This window comes from Physella acuta, unplaced genomic scaffold, assembly GCF_028476545.2.
Source record: "Physella acuta isolate Inbredline_101_S28 unplaced genomic scaffold, ASM2847654v3 ptg000466l, whole genome shotgun sequence".
Taxonomy (NCBI): Eukaryota; Metazoa; Mollusca; class Gastropoda; family Physidae; genus Physella; species Physella acuta.
The window spans coordinates 1-18,761 of record NW_026731985.1 but is presented as its reverse complement, the minus strand read 5'-3'; the positions used below and the strand labels follow the sequence as shown (position 1 = coordinate 18,761).

General features: G+C 32.4%; 3 protein-coding genes across 4 annotated transcripts; 1 reads left to right on the top strand and 2 right to left on the bottom strand.

Moving 5' to 3' along the window:
• Positions 1-226: 226 nt before the first annotated feature.
• LOC131943809 (xaa-Pro aminopeptidase 1) lies at positions 227-9,603 on the bottom strand. Of its 2 annotated transcripts, none has more exons than XM_059304098.1 (23): positions 9,559-9,603; positions 8,379-8,515; positions 7,603-7,666; positions 7,288-7,392; positions 6,825-6,865; positions 6,657-6,708; positions 6,325-6,468; positions 5,763-5,858; positions 5,462-5,543; positions 5,193-5,325; positions 4,992-5,036; positions 4,715-4,801; positions 4,417-4,467; positions 4,060-4,118; positions 3,693-3,770; positions 3,378-3,449; positions 3,134-3,194; positions 2,950-3,019; positions 2,200-2,304; positions 2,035-2,106; positions 1,568-1,644; positions 1,049-1,147; positions 227-805 (listed from the first exon to the last, which is right to left on the bottom strand). In XM_059304098.1, exons 2-23 carry the CDS (start codon positions 8,484-8,486, stop codon positions 686-688), a joined length of 1,821 nt encoding a protein of 606 aa, XP_059160081.1. In that variant the 5' UTR covers positions 8,487-8,515; positions 9,559-9,603; the 3' UTR covers positions 227-685. The 2 variants fall into 2 exon arrangements, with proteins under 2 accessions (XP_059160081.1, XP_059160080.1); XM_059304097.1 differs by lacking the exon at positions 9,559-9,603 and adding an exon at positions 9,207-9,257 and having other exon boundaries at positions 8,379-8,507.
• A 47-nt stretch (positions 9,604-9,650) lies between these two features.
• LOC131943729 (bifunctional coenzyme A synthase) lies at positions 9,651-14,730 on the top strand. Its single transcript, XM_059303949.1, has 10 exons — positions 9,651-9,731; positions 10,342-11,005; positions 11,110-11,324; positions 11,538-11,669; positions 11,806-11,932; positions 12,246-12,373; positions 12,513-12,594; positions 12,917-13,017; positions 13,155-13,301; positions 13,549-14,730. Exons 2-10 carry the CDS (start codon positions 10,366-10,368, stop codon positions 13,606-13,608), a joined length of 1,632 nt encoding a protein of 543 aa, XP_059159932.1. The 5' UTR covers positions 9,651-9,731; positions 10,342-10,365; the 3' UTR covers positions 13,609-14,730.
• Positions 14,731-15,741: 1,011 nt separating this feature from the next.
• Positions 15,742-17,563, bottom strand: LOC131943741 (uncharacterized; the record flags this gene model as incomplete). Its single annotated transcript, XM_059303973.1, has 2 exons — positions 15,742-16,915; positions 17,400-17,563. Coding segments are annotated over 2 exons (612 nt in total), but the record flags the coding sequence as incomplete, so codon positions are not given.
• Between the last annotated feature and the right edge of the window lie 1,198 nt (positions 17,564-18,761).

Genomic DNA, 18,761 nt, shown 5'->3' with positions numbered 1-18,761 from the left:
GAAATCTCACATGAGCAAAGTATGAAAGTCAGACAGTAGAAATAAGGAATTTTTTTTCCTTATGAAAATAACAATCTAAATTCTTAATAAAGTTAATAAATAAATGCTAACTGTTAAGTAATATGTGAATAGTGTTCAGAAAAAAAATAATTATGTAATTCAATCAATTAAAGATGTGAAGTTCCAAAAACCAATGTAAAAACAACTGAACAAATCACTAGATAGGAAAATACTTTAATAAAATTGCTTTTGTTACACATCTAAAATTGCTAAAAATGCTCTTATCACTTACAACATCATACTCTCTACGTTAAAACATTTAAAGCAATAAACTTAAAGAATGTTTCATGTAGATTGCTAACAACATCTGTAACACTCAATTATTGTTTCACCTTTGTTTCAACGACAGACTTACTAGCTACTACAAATTACTTGGATGACAAGACAATCCCCTCTAACTTTATTCTTTCTAACAAAAACATTCTTTAATTTTGTTTGGCTCTTCTACCATTTTGTTTTACCACCATTTCTTTTTACAAAACCATATTTTTAGGATAATCTAACAATTTTGAAAATCTATCAAATTAAAATGTATAAAACAACTCTAATTACAATTAAGCACTTGAGCTCTGACTATATGAATATAACATGAATGAATCTGAATACTGATTCTAACACCTAGATTCTAACCTAGAGTCTCTGTAGCTTTGATCAGCCATTGGTAAACTTCTGTTTTGTTTTGTCTTTTCAGTTCATCCCCCACCACCTGTCTCACTTTACTGTGGTAGTTGTTTAGCCATTCAGTCTATGTACGCACCAAAGAAATATTTAAAAAAAGTTAAATCAATAATAAAATTCATTAAGGTAAATTGCTGATTTATCAATAACAAGTAAAATACTTAAAATGCTATATTTAATAACTGTATGAGTAAAACTAATAGAGATTTCAATTTGTTGCTTTGAATGTGGTAACAGCGTGACATTATTAAAAAGCTGTCATTGCACAGGGACTAGTGAATTAAATCAGTTTGCATGTAAAATGTCATACCTCTTTAGCAGTAAGGATGGAGGCATCTATCATTTTCCTCTGAATTGGAACAAGAGTAATAGGCTCAAATGTAAGGAAATCCTTACCACCAAATTTGTGCTGTTAAAAAATAAAATAAAATGTCAGTTTGTAAAGGAATATCAACATAGTAGAAATTATGGGTGTTGCTTGACCTAACATTTTTTTAGTTGCCATGGTAAAGATGCCTACTGAAAATAACATTTATTTACAAAATTTCATGGTCATTTCAACAATATACACTAACTCATTCCCTTGTATTTAAACTGGATGAAGACAACAATATGGAAAATAAAAAGAAAAAACATAAAGCATTGTAGCCATTAAATAAATATCTTTAAAAATAATATTTCTAAATTGCCAATTCATAATTACCAGAGAAATAGCTATCAATTTAAAAAGAGGAATAGTTTTTATTATGCAAGTATTTAAAAACTATAAAACCTTGAATTAGTGATTTTGCCTAAGTATTAAAACTATAAGAAAAAATTATAAGCTTACTTTGGTAACTGCTTTAATAACTTTCATACAGTTTTCAATTCTAATTCCAAACTTCCCATCTTCATAGTAACCAGGTTCTGGAATAATTATAAAAATCTAGTTAAGTTTTTTGAGCTTCTAAAAGGGCTTGATAATGATTTTACTTAGTACTCCATCATGTCCTTGCTAAATGAGAGCCTTTACTGATTAAGGTTCAATAACCCAAAACAAAGGTTCAGTAACTCTAGAAAAAAAAATCTAAATATTATATCAGGATCAGGAATAAATTTTTTCTAATTTAGGTATATCATATAATGAATAAGTAATTGCTATTCAATAAAAATAAAACTAATTCATAATAAGATTTTATGAAATAAATACAAAAACCAACCACAACCAAGACACAAGTTGCATACAACAAAATTATCTAAAATAAATCGTTAATTACCAATATAATTGTATAAAGTAAATGTACAAGTGAAAATTACCATCAGTTAAAACCATATTTTCTTCAAGATTGGCTTCTGTGGGTGGGGTTCGGAAAGAAATTCCACATGGACCTAAGAAAGAAATGTCTGCATTGTAGATTCCTGAGTTAAATAACAATTGACAATTGATTTCTTACCACATGACTATGTTAAAAGAACGATTACCTTCATGGACATTGAGGAAGGCACCAACACCATGTCCAGTTCCATGTCTGTAATCTAGTCCTACTTCCCATAAATACTGACGAGCCAATGTGTCCAGCATGTGGCCTAGGTGGGCAATTCATTAATTAGTACTGTTAATATTACACTGGTTAAGACACTAATGAAATAAACTTTAAAGGTACACTACAAACAAAATAACAATAGTGTAATATATGACCCTCTTTGACAAAATGAATCACTTTACCCTATGAGCTAGTGCTTAAATTATAAGTAGAGGTTTAAGGCATTGTTTTATGATTTTGGTATTTTAGCTACTTCTTTTTATTTATATTTATATGTACATGTAGTGCAAGTGTTTTCAATCTAGCTCTACAGTATTTCACTGTCTTCTAAAAATTTCAAAATAGATATATTTCTTACAATGCCAGATAGTAAATTTGAAATTTCTCAGAATCTCATTGTAGAAAAAAAGTATCAGTACTCAGAGATTATTGGTATATTTTAAAGTTTTTTTTCACCTTCAGAATTACGGTTCAAAACTGACTGTAAAACTTTAAAATCAGTCATAGGTTTTAGGTGTATCAAAATATTGCAAAGGGTCATGTAGCAAGAATAAATGTCTATTTGAAGAGTAAGTAAAGAATTTTTTCAAAGTAAATTTAAAAATTATAAATAAGTTCTTTTAAAATGGATTATATTAACTAAATAGTAAGTTAATTATCTAAATTAAAAAAAAAAAATTGTTATTACCTTTAATACCAGGTGGAAATATTGCAGAGGCAAGGTTAATGTGACCTTTGAGAACTCGTGTGAAACATTCCTGTTAAGTATATGCAAAATAGATTTTTAAAAATGATCAACAACATATAGAATTTTATCAGTAGAATTTAATAATTTAATTCTAGACACCTGTCTAAAAAAGCTGGACATTTACCTGTTCATGTTTGGATGGTGTTCCTAAGTGAATTGTTCTTGTGGTATCAGTTGTGCCTTCCCTAAAACAGCAACACTTTAGTAAATCTCTAACATTTACAATCTATACTCACTATCTATGAAGATATCAGTTTTTCCACACATTTAGTTATCTGACAAATTTTTTATAAGTTTTGAATTAGTATTTCTTAAAACAATTGAGTCCTACATTTGAGAAAATAAAATTGAAATAAAAATTTAATTACCTGTACTGAGCACCAGAGTCTATAAGATAGATCTGGTCTGTAGTCACTGTGCTATCTGTTTTAGAGCTTGGTCTGATGGAAACAAATATTTTTATATTTGAAGCAGCCAATCTCAATTTATATCTGATTTTTCAAACATAAACGCCTAAATTCATCATGTTAAAATAAAGAATTTTCTTTTTTTATCTTGCAATCACAAATGTGTTGTTACATTAACAAGGAAAATAATGTTTGGCAGAAGAAAAAGATAACGAAATGCTTAAAAGCTTTAAATATAATTTGTTTACTTATCTCCCTTGGATAGAAACCACCTACTTATAATGGATGATTGCCCCATTTGGTCCAATACTGGATATTGTATCAAAACTCAAGGAAATAAAATTTTCTTGCTGACTGAAATGTGGTAGAGATTAACAAATAGATCAAATGGTGTTGATTTTTTACTTGCTTTAAGTTTGTTGCAGTATATAAATAAGCTTTACAAATCAAAACCAACAAATGAATAACATTAATGATTAGATAGTCTAGAATTGTGAACATTTCCTGATTGGCGGCATTAAAAATTTTGATGAAGGTCCGAATAAATAATTGAACAAAGATGGACAGTTTTCTTGAACATAACATTCTTGACTCATTTTTGTCTTTTATTACTGTATGTTTTAACGTAGCCTACACATTTTACCTGCGAAAAAACTCTGCTTTTTTGGCTGCTGATACTTCAGTGACTGACCCTTTAGACACCTAAACATTTCAAAAGTATTAATTACAAAATTTTGTACTTGAAGGAAAATGTCATGCAGTAGTCTAGTCACATGAAAATTATTCCATTCTAAAAGAGATTTTACTTTTGTAAAGCATTATACAATGCAAAGACAGAAACAGAAAAATGTAGAAAATGAAAATTTTCTGCCATTAAGCATAAAATAAGATCTTTTCAAAACTTACAACCTTTCTTGTTAAGAGTAAAATAAACTAGAAGCTATTCAAATCTGAAATTGATAAGTTAACTTAAAACTTTTTACCATAAAACTTTGTTTACCTCTTTCTCAAGCCAGACGAAGAATTCACACAGGGCAACAGCATCTTTCACCTAGATATTTAAATAAACCTATTTATTCAGCTCGTTAACATAACTTTCAAACTGAGATATGTACTAGTGTATTTTAGTATTTGAATCTAGGCAGATCAAGTCTATCATTTCATGATGGAAGCAATTTTTCCTGGGGCACCTCACCCCACATTATAATCTCAGGCATTGAACACAAAGCAGAAGTGTTGCTAAATGTCACCAAGTAAAGTAAATAGATAAAACTTACTGGATCCAAGGAAAATTATACCTGTGCATGTTCCATTCCTTTCATTTCTGCTTCTGTTTTTACACATTTCATCAATGCTAATGGTGTTGACGCTAGATGAATTTTTTGCTGTAAGTAAATCATACACAACTATTTAAATAAACAAAATAGGATTGCATTTCAGTTGCTGATATTAAAGTAGATTTGTATAAAAATACCTGCTACTTTGTAGTAGGTTAAAAAGTAATTTAAAATAATTACTAAGAGCAAACTCTTTAGACAGCCATTACATAATAGATGCCATAGTTAGATCACTTACTTTAGGGATCCGATTGTAAATTGCATAGCTAGAATTGCCACTAATCTGGAAAAAGAAAGCAATGTGTTTACTGAAGGAGATCTGGCTTTAAATGGTTCCATTTACATGAAAGATTGATGAGAGAGAGAAGCAGGCCAGATATAAATGACGACCTAGCAAAAGTATATATAACAAGAACTTATAACAGCATTAAAAACATACCCAAATCTTAGACACTGCTTCACTCTCTGCTAACTTAGATAAAAACTGATACACACTTTCGTAAGGGTGGAACTGAACATCACTCAGATGTTGAAGGACTTGTTTGGATAATTTTTTCTCATTTATAAATAAACTGAAATTTAATTAAAAGTAGTTTTAAAACCTGTGTTTTGAACAGTGAAAAGAGTAAAAAGAGTGAAACTTATTTTCTCAGAGGAAACTAAATAAAAAATTGTGTGAACAAAAGACTGAAATAAATGAAACCTGACTTGATTGAGTCCAATGTTAGAATTGCAAAAGAGAAGAAAACAGGATTATAAATGATGTCAGCACCTCGGAGATTAAACAACCCTGAAAAAAATTTAGAATTTTATTTTAATTAATTTTTTAACAATTAATGTAATGCACATTTTTTTAAACATAATGCTAGAAACAAAAAAGACCTATGATTCATTAAAAATCAAACTATTTTCTCTCTCAAAACTAACTGTTGGCTGTCTAAAGAAACAAAGGATTAGATTGTTGGACTCATGCCTAAGATCATTACCTAATTAACCAGATTCTACTCACAAGCAATCTCATCTAAAGCTGTAACCACTAGCGCAGAAATTTTTTCTTCAATCATCTTTTCCCTGATCTGTGAAACTTTTTGCTGCCAAGTTTTCCCTGAAATCAAAATATAATTGTCAATCCTTATTTTGCAGTTTAAAAATATTGATAAAATATTTCAAACCGTAATGTAGTTGTATCCTGCTTTTTTCAGATCTGTATACAGTTAATGATGGAACATAACGTACTGGATAAAAAGGAATTGGTTCCAGTAAAATATAATAAACTGTTTACAACTATGGGATACAGCCAAAATATAAACATGCTTAAAGTAGTCAGGAAGTGACTGGGTTTACATTTCTAATTAATTATTTATAATTTATCATAACCTTTTAGTTAATTACAAATTGAAAAAAATGACAATTTTTATTTATGCAACTACAAGTTTAAAAAGTCACAACACTCTAGATTTAAAATTACTTTAGAAAAAAAACTAGTTTTCTTATATAAAATACTTCCAGCTCTTCAAAGCAAATTTGACTTTACTATTAACAAAGTGAATGTTGATATTCTCATGGCATACCTGTCTCAGCCTCCGTTAGAATGATGAGTTCACTGTGAGGTTCATCAGGTCTGTCACTCCAGATGAGATTCACCAAATTTTCATCCACGCTGACTAACTCATGACCAAATGACTGGAGCTCTTTGTGAAGGGGCTTCCATTTATCTAAAATATGCAACCCAAAATTCTGTTAATAACAATGAGGAAAAAAAATAATCACAAAATGTACTAGTCTTAACACAATTTGATCACTTCATGTAACATGACAATTGAGGGATATAGATAAATGTGAAGCAACACTCTGAAATATAAAAATTGTGAAACGCTGAAAAAGAATGAAAAATCCTACTAACCAATAGACATAAGACGAGGATCACACCCTACTCGACCTCCAACAGGTAAGACCTACAGCACAGTCAAAAAGTAAGTAAATGGTAAACAGTAATATCAAAGATAAATTTAAAACTGAGTTCTTGAAAGATGTATTTCTAAATAAAATATTAGTTTTTTTTATGACCTACACTATTCAACCATTTTGATTCAGTTGGAGTTTCTGGCAAACCTAAAAAAATAAAAGGCATAAGCATGATATATTTTACAAAAAAAAAAAGGTTTATACTGCTCTACCTACTGTCAGCTTAGGGTCAATTAAAATGACAGCTGACATGATATGCTTTCCCTATCAAATTTAAATACATTCTTAACAGGAAAAGATTATTTCTTTATTTTCTGTATCAGCCTGATTGGTTTTATACATTACATTAACTATACATCCATTTAAAACTTAAAGAAATAGATTATAACTTTAGTTGCTAAAAATATTATTTTTACAGTTATAAACAAGTAAGTAACTGTTTGCCTATGCATCAGTTAATAAATCAATAAACCTAGCAGAACAATAAAGAAATGTTTAAAATGTGTTAGATTCAGAATTCTGCTTCACTTTTCAATATAAATTCATAGTAAAAGGATGTGTTTTTATACCTTGCTTCATCAGTTTCCATTCATTACTCAACTGCTGCTCTGCCTGGAGATAATATCTGCCATCTGTCCAAAGAGCAGCTTCACTAGTTGTTACAATAGCAGTGCCTGGTGTTGGTAAAACAAGATGCTGTTAATGCTGCAATCTTAGTGTCAATTTTTAAAAATGTTACATCAATTAAAAAAACATTATTCAGAAGTTCTAGACTTGATCAGTAATAGTGAAGCAAAATCTAGTAAAGAACAATTGAACTAATTGTTTAGAACAGGTAAAAGACAAAATGAAAATAATATGGTTAGAGTAAATAAATGGTGTACCACTAGATCCAGTAAATCCTGTGATATATGAGCGTCTGTTGTCACATTCTGCAACATATTCACTCTGTTGATGTCAATTATTTATATTCTTACAAAAGATTCTTTTTCATATAGTGGAGATAAGTCACAAAATTGTTAGTAAACCAAAACATTGAAAAAATAAATCATTAGTTTTGTCACAGCGTATTTACTATCTGCTATCAATTCTTGAAACTCTGAAAGGATTACTGAACTTTTTACACTACATTGAAAAACTGTGGAATAGATTAAAACTTATTTTTGGCAGAAATCTATTAAGCATTAATTAAAATAAATACATGAAAAATATATTTTTTTTAAAAGAACTGGATAATAATAATGAGAAACTGAACACAACAAATGATATTTTGATATTGGTTCTACACATTTAGCAATAAAGATAATTAAGGAAAAGAAAATTTGCTAAAATCTAATTGTCTTCTAGATAAAAGCCTGAAGAAACTCAGATTACATTTATTTCTCAATAGTATAATAATTGTCTATGATGACCTATAGTAGTATGTCTAGTTAAAGCAGACCACAGCTGGTCTGCTTAATGTAAACCATAGACAGTGGTCTAGCACCCTTTACACTTAAGGAGCATCACTTAAGCTCTTATCAATGAGGTTAAGATAATGATTTTTATCACAAGTCAAACATCTCAGAAAGATAACATATTTCTGCAGGTGTTAACAATATAGATATAACATAGGCCAATCACATTTGTGAATTCTTCAGTACAACTAAAAAATTAATACCTGATGTGCATCTCCAGTTGGAATGATATAAGCATGCAGAGGCTGGCTAACATATGCATGGTTGTGCATCAAAGCACGAAGCTTACTTAGTATTCCATTTTTGCTCATCTTTACAGATATTGATATCACCTTGAAGACTGAAAAGATTCATAATTAATAATATAAACACCTTTTTACATTCACACATACATGACTATGATAAAATAAAATGGAATGGTCAATGTGAATGAATTTTTATTCTATTAATTTGTGATGTTGTTTTTAGCTTTAGCTTAAGCCTTTAAAAAGCCACACTTAGTTGTTACATAAAGAAAAAGTACTTTCCTTTAAACCCAAGAGAAATGTCTAAGGGGCTGATCAATAAATAACAAGCTGAATTTGACTATTTATACACCCCCCCCCCCTCAAACATCTAAAACTACTTTCATGATCTTAGTAAAAAGAATGTAAAAGTATCAATTTTATTTAACATAAACAAAGCTAACTACTAGATTCTAGGCCCTAATCAATGTAAAATTTATTAAGGATTGAGTTAATTCAAAGTAGTTTAACATTTAATTTGATTTAACAATTTCATATATTAAGCCTAGGCCTATACTTTTTAATTTATTATAGGCCTAGACCTAATTAATTAAATATTGTAGGCCTATTAGGGCCTAATATTCCTAATAATAATACTATAGGCCCCTAGCTAGGCCTAATAATTAATTGTCTTTACTTTAATTAATTAATAATTTAATTAGGCCTATTTATTATTTAAGTATTTAGTATGGGGGGGGGGGGGTTGAATAAGTATGATACAAAATCAATGGAAAAAATGTAAGTTACTTTCAACAGGCATTAAAATATGTTTAACTATTTAAAATGAATAGGCCTACTCTTTTTTTTTTCAAAATTTTAATGACATGTTCATGTTGTTATTATGTTGTCAATGACACCAACCAAATAAACATGACAATAAGTTCAATAACAAACAAAAAAACTTAACCATGTGTGTGTGTAAGCCAAGCGGTAGAGAGAAGCCTAACTAAAATTAAAAACAAATCGAAAAAAATCCATATAGGCTACTTATTGTCGCCTCTTATCACCAACCGAGAATAGTAATTCAACAAGACAAGAAGCAAATACTTTACTGACAACCATAGATTAATTTATCTAAAGTAATTTAGACTCTACATACAAAAATCCCTTTTGGCAAATTTTGGCTGCTCTTGTGATTCGTAGGCCAAACACACCGTGCTAGAGTTTAAAAATAACTTTCAGGGGTGAATACTCTGATCAAACTAAACAAGGTTAAAGTTCAACTCTCGCCAATGTTCAATGTAGATCAGAATCTACATTTCTGGATATCTAGTATGATCTATTACATTCTCTAGTAATATATCTTTCCTACAGATTTAGATTATAGGCCTAGTCAGATGTAGACTAGTTTACTTTTTTTAAAATTGCAAATAATAATAATAATATCGAGTCGACCCTTTCACTTGTATCCCCGTCGCTCGTAGCAGCCGGACTAGCAGAACCGTACGTCTCCCGGACTTGGCCTCAACTAACTGGTGGTTTTGTTGCATTAAGTAAATAGTAAAGAGTATAAGCTCAAAATAATGGGTCCGTTAAATATAAACCCTAATAATATAATTATAAATATATCTCATTTAAATAGGTTAGGCCACTCGAGCATCATAGTGTTGCATTCTCTCTACTCTCTTCATTATTCATTTCATTACCATTAGCACCAATTAACTAATTAATTAGATGACTCTATCTAATTAATTAGAATTATTAATGAGATTATAACTTTCCTGTATGTACAGCAGTAAATAATTTAAATAATATAGACTTTTGGCCTATTTTTAAAACTAAAGAAACAGCTTCAATTGTTGAATACCACTCCCTCCATCCCTTGACTAAAAGTTACATATTCTTAATCAAGTCCAAAAATATATTTCTTTTTTTTTTACAGTAACAAAAGGTTATTATTGAAATCATGGCAAAAACTGGACTCCTCATCCTCACTCAACCTCTGACTCATCTTCGGGCATTGATTCGTCCATTAGTCCAAGAGGCATCAAGTGTTGTCAGTGATACACTCTATGTCTGCTTACAACCAGCATTACAGAATCAAACTGTCACACAAAATATGATTCTACAGCCTCTGCTGTGCACTCATGAAGTTCAAGCATTTGTTTCAGATATATATTTAAGTGGGTTCAATATTTGCCAGACTCTTGATATTCGGGTGTTGCTGTCACATATATGTACAAATCCTAATAGCCACAGTATTGTGCCTTATTCATTAAAGAAAGAAGTTTGTGTCTTGTTATCAGACTCATCACATATCAAAGATACGTGGAACTCTAGCAGTCAGTCACTGACTGATATTTTAAGGAATTCTTTTAAAAATGTCAAATCAGACCTGAAATTTAACCTCATCAACGCGGTCCCTGAGAGTCTTTCAAGTAATAATGTGCAAGTGTCTGGTGAGCTACTTCAGACTTATGACAATGTTGTCTTAGGAGGGACATTTGATTATCTACATACTGGTCATAAACTCTTGCTCACCGAAAGCTGTCTGCGCTGTGAAAAGAAATTAACTGTAGGCATCACAGAAGGAGAAAGGAACCAAAGTGAGTTCTGCATTTATTAATCCATTTCCAACTTTTAAAACAATGTGATTATTTCTTCTATTGCCATTTTAAAGTTTTTAATGTTGAGTATTTTGTATAATCAGAAAAAACTTTATGGGAACTAATGGAACCCTATGCACAGAGAAATCAACATGTTGTTGACTTTGTGTTTGATGTAAAACCCAACATTCACTTGGAAACTGTAAAGATTTTTGACCCTTTTGGACCAACTATTACTGATCCAGATCTTCAATGTATAGTTGTGAGCAAAGAAACAGAAGCTGGTGGTGAAATGGTTAATGAAGAGAGACACAAACGAGTATGTGTACATTTCTGTACAGTATTAACAATACACAATTTTAAAAAAAATAATTAATTAAAAACTCAATGAATAGGTGATTCAAAGCATTAATTGTTTCTTTTGATACTTGTTTCTAATTAATTCCATTGTATTACACAAAAAAATTAATAGAATACTTAATTGATATGTCTATAGAAATCACACTTATAACTGATCACTTTACTTTATTAGGGTTTCAGCAAACTGGACCTGTTTAGTGTAGATTTAGTGGATGATGCATGCCACTCAGAAACAGAAGAATCTAAAGTCAGCTCTTCATCTATTAGGAAAAGAATGCTTGGAACTTTAATAAGACCTGTCCCTGTAAGTTTAGCTCAAACTTAATTATTTAAATTTGTTCATAGTTTACTTTTAAACTATATTTTGAAATGCGAGTAAATGGTTTTAAATAATTTATTATAAACATTAAAAAGTGTGATACATTTTCTTGTTTGCACAGAACAGAATGAGCCTAGCATCAAGTCCTTACAGAATAGCTGTGACTGGGGGTATTGCCAGTGGCAAGTCTAATGTTTGCAAAGAGCTAGAAAAACTTGGTGCCAAAACTGTCAACTGTGATTTGCTAGGTACTTTTTTAAATTGATTTTTAAATCAACTTAAAACTGTTAAAACATGTAGATGACAGTTCACTAAAAATATATAGTTTATTTAAAAAATAATAAAAAACTCAGTGACCTAACAATTACTCATTTATCATTCTGTAAACTCTTATACTATATATAAACTGAAAATTGTAAAAATACATTTTAATTTTTCTTACTGTGTTTGGAAATAAAAAATAAAATGAGTTTTTTATGCACATGACAAAAATAAACAATGCACAACAAAATTAACTTAATGTTCCATGCACTAACTGCTTCCAAAAATTGTGGTCCTCAGGGCATAAAGCTTATGTTAAAGGTACCCCAGCTTATGAAGCGATTGTCAAAGAGTTTGGTACTATAGTCCTCAATGATGTAGGCGAAATCAGTCGACCAAGTCTAGGACAGTTAGTATTTAATGATAAGGTAAATAAAACCATTATTTTACATGGAAACATTCCTTTTATTAAGTTTATAAAATAAAAGTAACAAATTAGGAATATTTCTCATAGTCTAAAATTTGTTAACTGTATTCTATGTTAAACTTCGTGGCAAAATTTCCCAGAGCAAGCTTGAGAAACTGAACAGCATAGTGTGGCCGGCTATTCGACAGCTGGCTGAAGAACAGATAGAAGAATATAAAAAAGGTATTGTCTTCAATTACATAAGGAAGTCTATAGATCTATGTACTTTTAGTACACCGTAGTTTACTTTTAAAAAATGCTAGGTTTACTGATGCAAAAAAAATCTTTTGTAAAGTGTAACAAAATCTTCAGTTCTGACCTCTCTTTTAATTTTTTTGGGTTTTAACATTTTTTTGTTAGTTAAAGTTTTATACTATTATCACATGGTAAAAACAAATTTTATTTAATTAATATAGTTAAAATGGTGGTTAATACTATTGATTGACAGTTTTAAAAAAAGTTTGTTATTGGTGATGAAAGGTAGTAATTTTATGTCTGTTTAAAGCTGGTGTAAAGGTCGTAGTGTTGGAAGCAGCTGTACTTTTGGAAGCTGGGTGGGATGATATGGTGCATGAGGTGTGGACAACATTTGTACCCAAAGATGAGGTATGCTTTATGTTTTTTTACCTGTGAAAATTAGTGGTTAATGCCCTGAAGTGTTTCATCTTGTTTTTTAAATACTTTTCAATTTTTCAACTTCATTTTTTTTATAATGTATGCTTTTAAACAAATTTATTTGAAAGGCTTTGAAAAGAATTATGAGCAGAAATGGATTAAGCAGTGAAGAAGCATTGAAAAGAGTTGACTCTCAGATCTCTAATGAAGATAGGATATCTAAGTCTAATGTGGTCATCTGCCCACAGTGGGAATATGAAATCACAAGAAAACAGGTAACTTGAATCAGAAAGTTCCAGTCACTAAACTGACAAAAACTTGAGGCAAAATGTTTGTGTCTGAATAGTGAATTCTTTGTTTGTAAAGTGATGTTTGTGTTTGTAACTGGATTCTCTGGATGTAAATTGAAATTTCAGGTTGTATGATGATTCTGGTTGTATGTTGAAATTTCAGGTTGGATGTTGATTCTTTGGTTGTAAGTTGAAATTTCATGTTGTAAGTTGATCTTACTTTCTGTTTCAGCTTTTGAAAGCTTGGGATCTGCTGCAAAAAAGAATCAAGAAACTCCCAAACAAGCTTTAAAGTTATTGGATGCTAAATATTTGTACTGACCTATCATCCCATGTGCCATGTTAATGCATCAAGTCCTCATGTATCCAACAATGTCAACATCCAAGAATTTTATTTATCACAGATCTAAGAATTATTTCCCTTTACTGTATAATGATAATTTTTGCAAACCTTAGTGTAAGTCTTATTTTTGGAACCTAAACAGAATGTTTTCTTCTTTTTCCATTTTAATCATAACATAAACCCTAGCAACACGCAGAATTAAAAACATAATGTTTTGTGCTTTTGGTGAAAAATGCTAGCAAGAGGTGTGGGTCTCTTTGGTTTCATTGAGGTGACCATTGTGTAGGCCACATTGTTGATGTATTTTACAGATTTCTGTATTTATAAATCAAATTTTTAGCAATAAGTAGTGCCCTTAAATGTTTTACCATTAGAAACATTTTTTGATTCAATGAATCAATGTATGTTTACAAGCAACTACTTTACAAATTGTATTATATATTCTGAGGTTGGTTTGAAGATTATGCAATGAAAAGCTTCATCACTTGCAGTTTTTTTCTTAGTATATAGATATAACTGTTCATTCTGGTCATTTATTAAAAGTGGATCTTATTTTGTATACTTAAATGTATTTAATAATTAAATTATTCTTGTAATTTTAAAAATTCAACTTGTTGAGAATCTTTTAGAAATTAGTTTCAATGTTTTAGCTCAGCTTAAGATTGATGAATAAGTTGGTCAGAAATAGATGCACAGAACATTTATCAAATTTATTCAATGTCCTCACTACTTTTGTCTAGTTTTTCAGTGTTTATTCGCAGACACATATGCATTGAACTATACATAACATCAGCATATTTTTTTTATATCCCTATCATTATGCAATAATTTTCACTCTCAGTATATAGTCATCAGTTTAAGATCTCTAAGTCGGTAGAGAAAAGCAGTTGTTTTTCTCAAACTTTGATTTTCCAATGTCTAAAATTAGAAGATGTATAAATCCTAGACATTTGAAAAAAAACAAGTTAGTGCCTTCTTTTTAAAAAAAATACTTTTTTGTTATCGCAGATGAACTCAAGGATTTGTGTGAATAATAAATATGCAAACAATACTATTTGTTTTATTACTCATTGGGTATTTGGTGTATATGTGTCCTTATGACTGTAACTGACCAGTACACAATAGAGGGTGGGTGGGCTGTAACTTACCAGTACACTAGAGGGTGGGTGGACTAACTGACCAGTACACAATAGAGGGTGGGTGGACTAACTGACCAGTACACAATAGAGGGTGGATGGGCTGTAACTGACCAGTACACAATAGAGGGTGGGTGGACTAACTGACCAGTACACAATAGAGGGTGGGTGGGCTGTAACTGACCAGTACACAACAGAGGGTGGGTGGACTAACTGACCAGTACACAATAGAGGGTGGGTGGGCTGTAACTTACCAGTACACTAGAGGGTGGGTGGACTAACTGACCAGTACACAATAGAGGGTGGATGGGCTGTAACTGACCAGTACACAATAGAGGGTGGGTGGACTAACTGACCAGTACACAATAGAGGGTGGGTGGACTAACTGACCAGTACACGATAGAGGGTGGGTGGACTAACTGACCATTACACAATAGAGGGTGGGTGGACTAACTGACCATTACACAATAGAGGGTGGGTGGGTGTGCTGTAATTGACCAGTACACGATAGAGGGTGGGTGGACTAACTGACCAGTACACAAAGGATGGGTGGACTAACTGACCAGTACACAATAGAGGGTGGGTGGACTAACTGACCAGTACAATAGAGGGTGGGTGGGCTGTAATTGACCAGTACACAATAGAGAGTGGATGGACTAACTGACCAGTACACAATAGAGGGTGGGTGGGCTGTAATTGACCAGTACACAATAGAGGGTGGGTGGACTAACTGACCAGTACACAATAGAGGGTGGGTGGGCTAACTGACCAGTACACAATAGAGGGTGGATGGACTAACTGACCAGTACACAATAGAGGGTGGGTGGGCTAACTGACCAGTACACAAATTAAAAAACCAGAACCCTGGGAGCAATCGTGGTGATCATACATTCTAGTTAATGTCAATAAAATAGTAAAAACAAACATTAAGTCTAAGTTGTTTTCGATAAAATTCTTTTCATTTTAATGTAATATATTAGTAGACCTGTAATCTAAGATTTAGAATTATACAATGGAAGAGACAGGTTAAGTTGTCACAACAGTCAGATGTGTGGAGAAGTGGATGGGCTCTTGTCCCGAAGATGATGTCACACTACAGGTACGCATGGATGACTTGGTGGATGTTATCCTAAAAGTGGTGTCTTGCTGAGCAGATAGAGATAAGTTGATGTTATCCAAAGCACTATGTCACATGGAGCTGGTGTAGACTAGTTGATGTGATATCATCATTAAGATACAACACTAGCGATATGCTGAAATAACTTGATGGATGGTATCCTAAAAATAGTGTGATGCTGAGAAGATGTGCTGATGCCTTGATGGGATATTATCCCAAAAATGATGTCACAGATCAGGTGTGTGTATATTTTATGGGATGTTATCCTAAAGATGATGACACACTAGGGGTATGCTTGGATAACTTTATGGATATCCTAAAAATGGTGACATGCTAAGCAGATGTACGGATACCTTGATGGGATATTATCCCATAAATGATGTCACATGGAGCAGGTGTGTGTATGTTTATGGGATGTTATCCTAAAGATGATGTCACACTAGGGGTATGCTTGGATAACTTTATGGATATCCTAAAAATGGTGCGGATACCTTGATGGGATATTATCCCATAAATGATGTCACATAGAGCAGGTGTGTGTATATTTATGGGATGTTATCCTAAAGATGATGACACACTGGGGGAATGTGTGGCTGACTTGATGGGCCTTGCTATCCTTAAATGCTGCCTGACAGCAGACGGGCATCTCCGGATGATTACCATCTCCTTCTTCGCGACTGATTCAATCTCCTCGTAATAGTTACTAGGTCTTCTCATGGTAGGTTTCTTAGTCGGGACTAACCTATGACTGTCATATTGTTCATCTGCTTTGTTTGTGTCATCATCTGATGAATTGCAGTTGCCAGGTTCTGAAGTGACTTGGATTTGCGGAGTGAGAATTTGATGCTGGATTTTATTTCGACGTTTGTGTTGTTTGTTTTTCAGAGTACCAGAAAGATCTCCAGCTCCCCTGCCAACTAGTGATTTGACGAGTCTGGCTTTAAACTCATCCCAAATTAGTTTACTTTTATAGGAATCTAAGATGACTTCTTCGGATGGATTCCTGAAATTTTAAAATACTATTTCAACATTTAAAAATAACAAAAAATAAAGTTTTTCTTAATAACTCCAGTCCTTACAATATTATTCAATTGATTCAATAATTGCCCTTTTTAGCTAGTTTGTGAATAATCTTATAAATTTTAAAAGATTTCTTAACTTGAAACGTAATATTAGAAGACCTGTCGAGTGGTCAAGGAAGTTGTTACTAGCTTAGTAAATAAAGCTCGGTTTCCAGACTAGAGTCTTAAGCACATCCCTGAGTCCACCCAGCTCTAATGGGTACACAGCTCGTGTCGTGGAAACAAAAGGCAGCGTGAAATAGAGCTAACTACGTGACAGAGCAATTGACCACGCGACTAGGAATTGTGCTGACAACGGGATTGGGTTGCCACTTGATTGGGCATAGTGCTGACCACACAGTCACTTCATAGAGGTCACCAGATCTGAGGGCTGTTAGTGTTACTTTAAGGGCTATGACATTCTACCTTTTTTTACTTGAGAGTGTGCGTGTGTTATCCAATGCCTGCGGTGAGGCTTGAGCAAAGAACGCTGCCTTTTTCACCCGGAGCACTTTAGCACCACCACTAACCAGCATGAGTGTGCTGGATACTTCTGATTCCTCTCCGTAATTGAGCAATGATTGCAGATCCTGTAAAAATGTAAGAAAAAACAAACCCTGACATTTAAAGTGAGATGTGTAACAACATAAGTCTGAATTTAATTTAAAATTAAACTTGATTTTACGTTTTTACTAAACCATGGTACCGCTTTCCTTCTATTAATGTAAATATTAAACAATTTTTAAAAATTCTTCTTGTAATTATCTCCCTTTGGATTACTTCCCATGATATTATGAAAAGGTCAATCAATGATGCGAGTATTTAAGTCACGGAGCACGACATATTATCACTTAAAACACTTTAAATAGACTTCTATCTTATCAGTGTATTCTTATTTATACGCCAGAATAATAATAACATGAAAAACTCCATCTAAATAATTAGAAATATGATTAATATTAATTGGTTTTTTTAAATAGTTTTTTTTGTTTCCTTATTTTGTTGAAGGATTTCTGAATTTTTAAGCCAGCGAGTACTGCCAGATAATTTATTAGGTCGTCAAGTCAGAGACAAATTACACCCTCAACACAACAAGCAAAATTGCAATTTACCAGATGGCTTTCTCGGCTTCCAGAGAGAAAAGTACCTGAACAGCCAAAAGTGGGGTAGGTAGAAAAAAGGCGGAGGAGGGGGGGGGGGGTGCTAGAGAAGCTAACATTTTCACATTTTATTTCTGTTCGGAACGTTGGCGTTTTTTTTAATAAGAAATAAAAATTCATGACACGCAAAACATTTATTTAGTTCTAGCGCGATGCGTGATTCAACGCTTCCGTCTTAGCAAATCTAATGTATTCTTGTCCTTTATCTTCATTTACGTCGCATCCCTTGTTTAACAGCTCTCGCATGAGCTTACAACATGGTAACAATTTTTGCAAAAAGATAAATCGACATATTAAGTACCCCCCTCCTCCCACCAACCAGTGTTTCTTCCAGAATTTTTTCTCCGGGGGGGGGGGGGCACACTTGCAATTTTCGGGGGGGGGGCGGTAGACTTTCTTCGGGGGGGGGGGGGCGGACACTGTTAAAAGTATATATTTTGTATATAAATTATATAAATTTCATTTCGTTCGGGGGGGGGGGGGGGGGGGGGGGGGGGGGGGGGGCGGTAAAAAAATTTTGGGGGGGGCTTCGCCCCCCCGAAGAGATGCCTGGAAGAAACTCTGCCACCAACTATAAAAGACGAAACTACTTACAAACACATTTGCAATCCTAACAACCACATTTTGC

Coding starts and splice junctions, on each gene's coding strand:
- LOC131943729 (XM_059303949.1), top strand. CDS start 10,366: ATGGCAAAAACTGGACTCCTCATCCTCACTCAACCTCTGACTCATCTT. Junction 12,595..12,916: donor GATAGAAGAATATAAAAAAG/GTATTGTCTTCA, acceptor GTCTGTTTAAAG/CTGGTGTAAAGGTCGTAGTG. Junction 13,018..13,154: donor CATTTGTACCCAAAGATGAG/GTATGCTTTATG, acceptor TTTATTTGAAAG/GCTTTGAAAAGAATTATGAG.
- LOC131943809 (XM_059304098.1), bottom strand. CDS start 8,486: ATGAGCAAAAATGGAATACTAAGTAAGCTTCGTGCTTTGATGCACAAC. Junction 7,667..8,378: donor CAACTGGAGATGCACATCAG/GTATTAATTTTT, acceptor TGACATCAACAG/AGTGAATATGTTGCAGAATG. Junction 7,393..7,602: donor AGGATTTACTGGATCTAGTG/GTACACCATTTA, acceptor TACCAACACCAG/GCACTGCTATTGTAACAACT.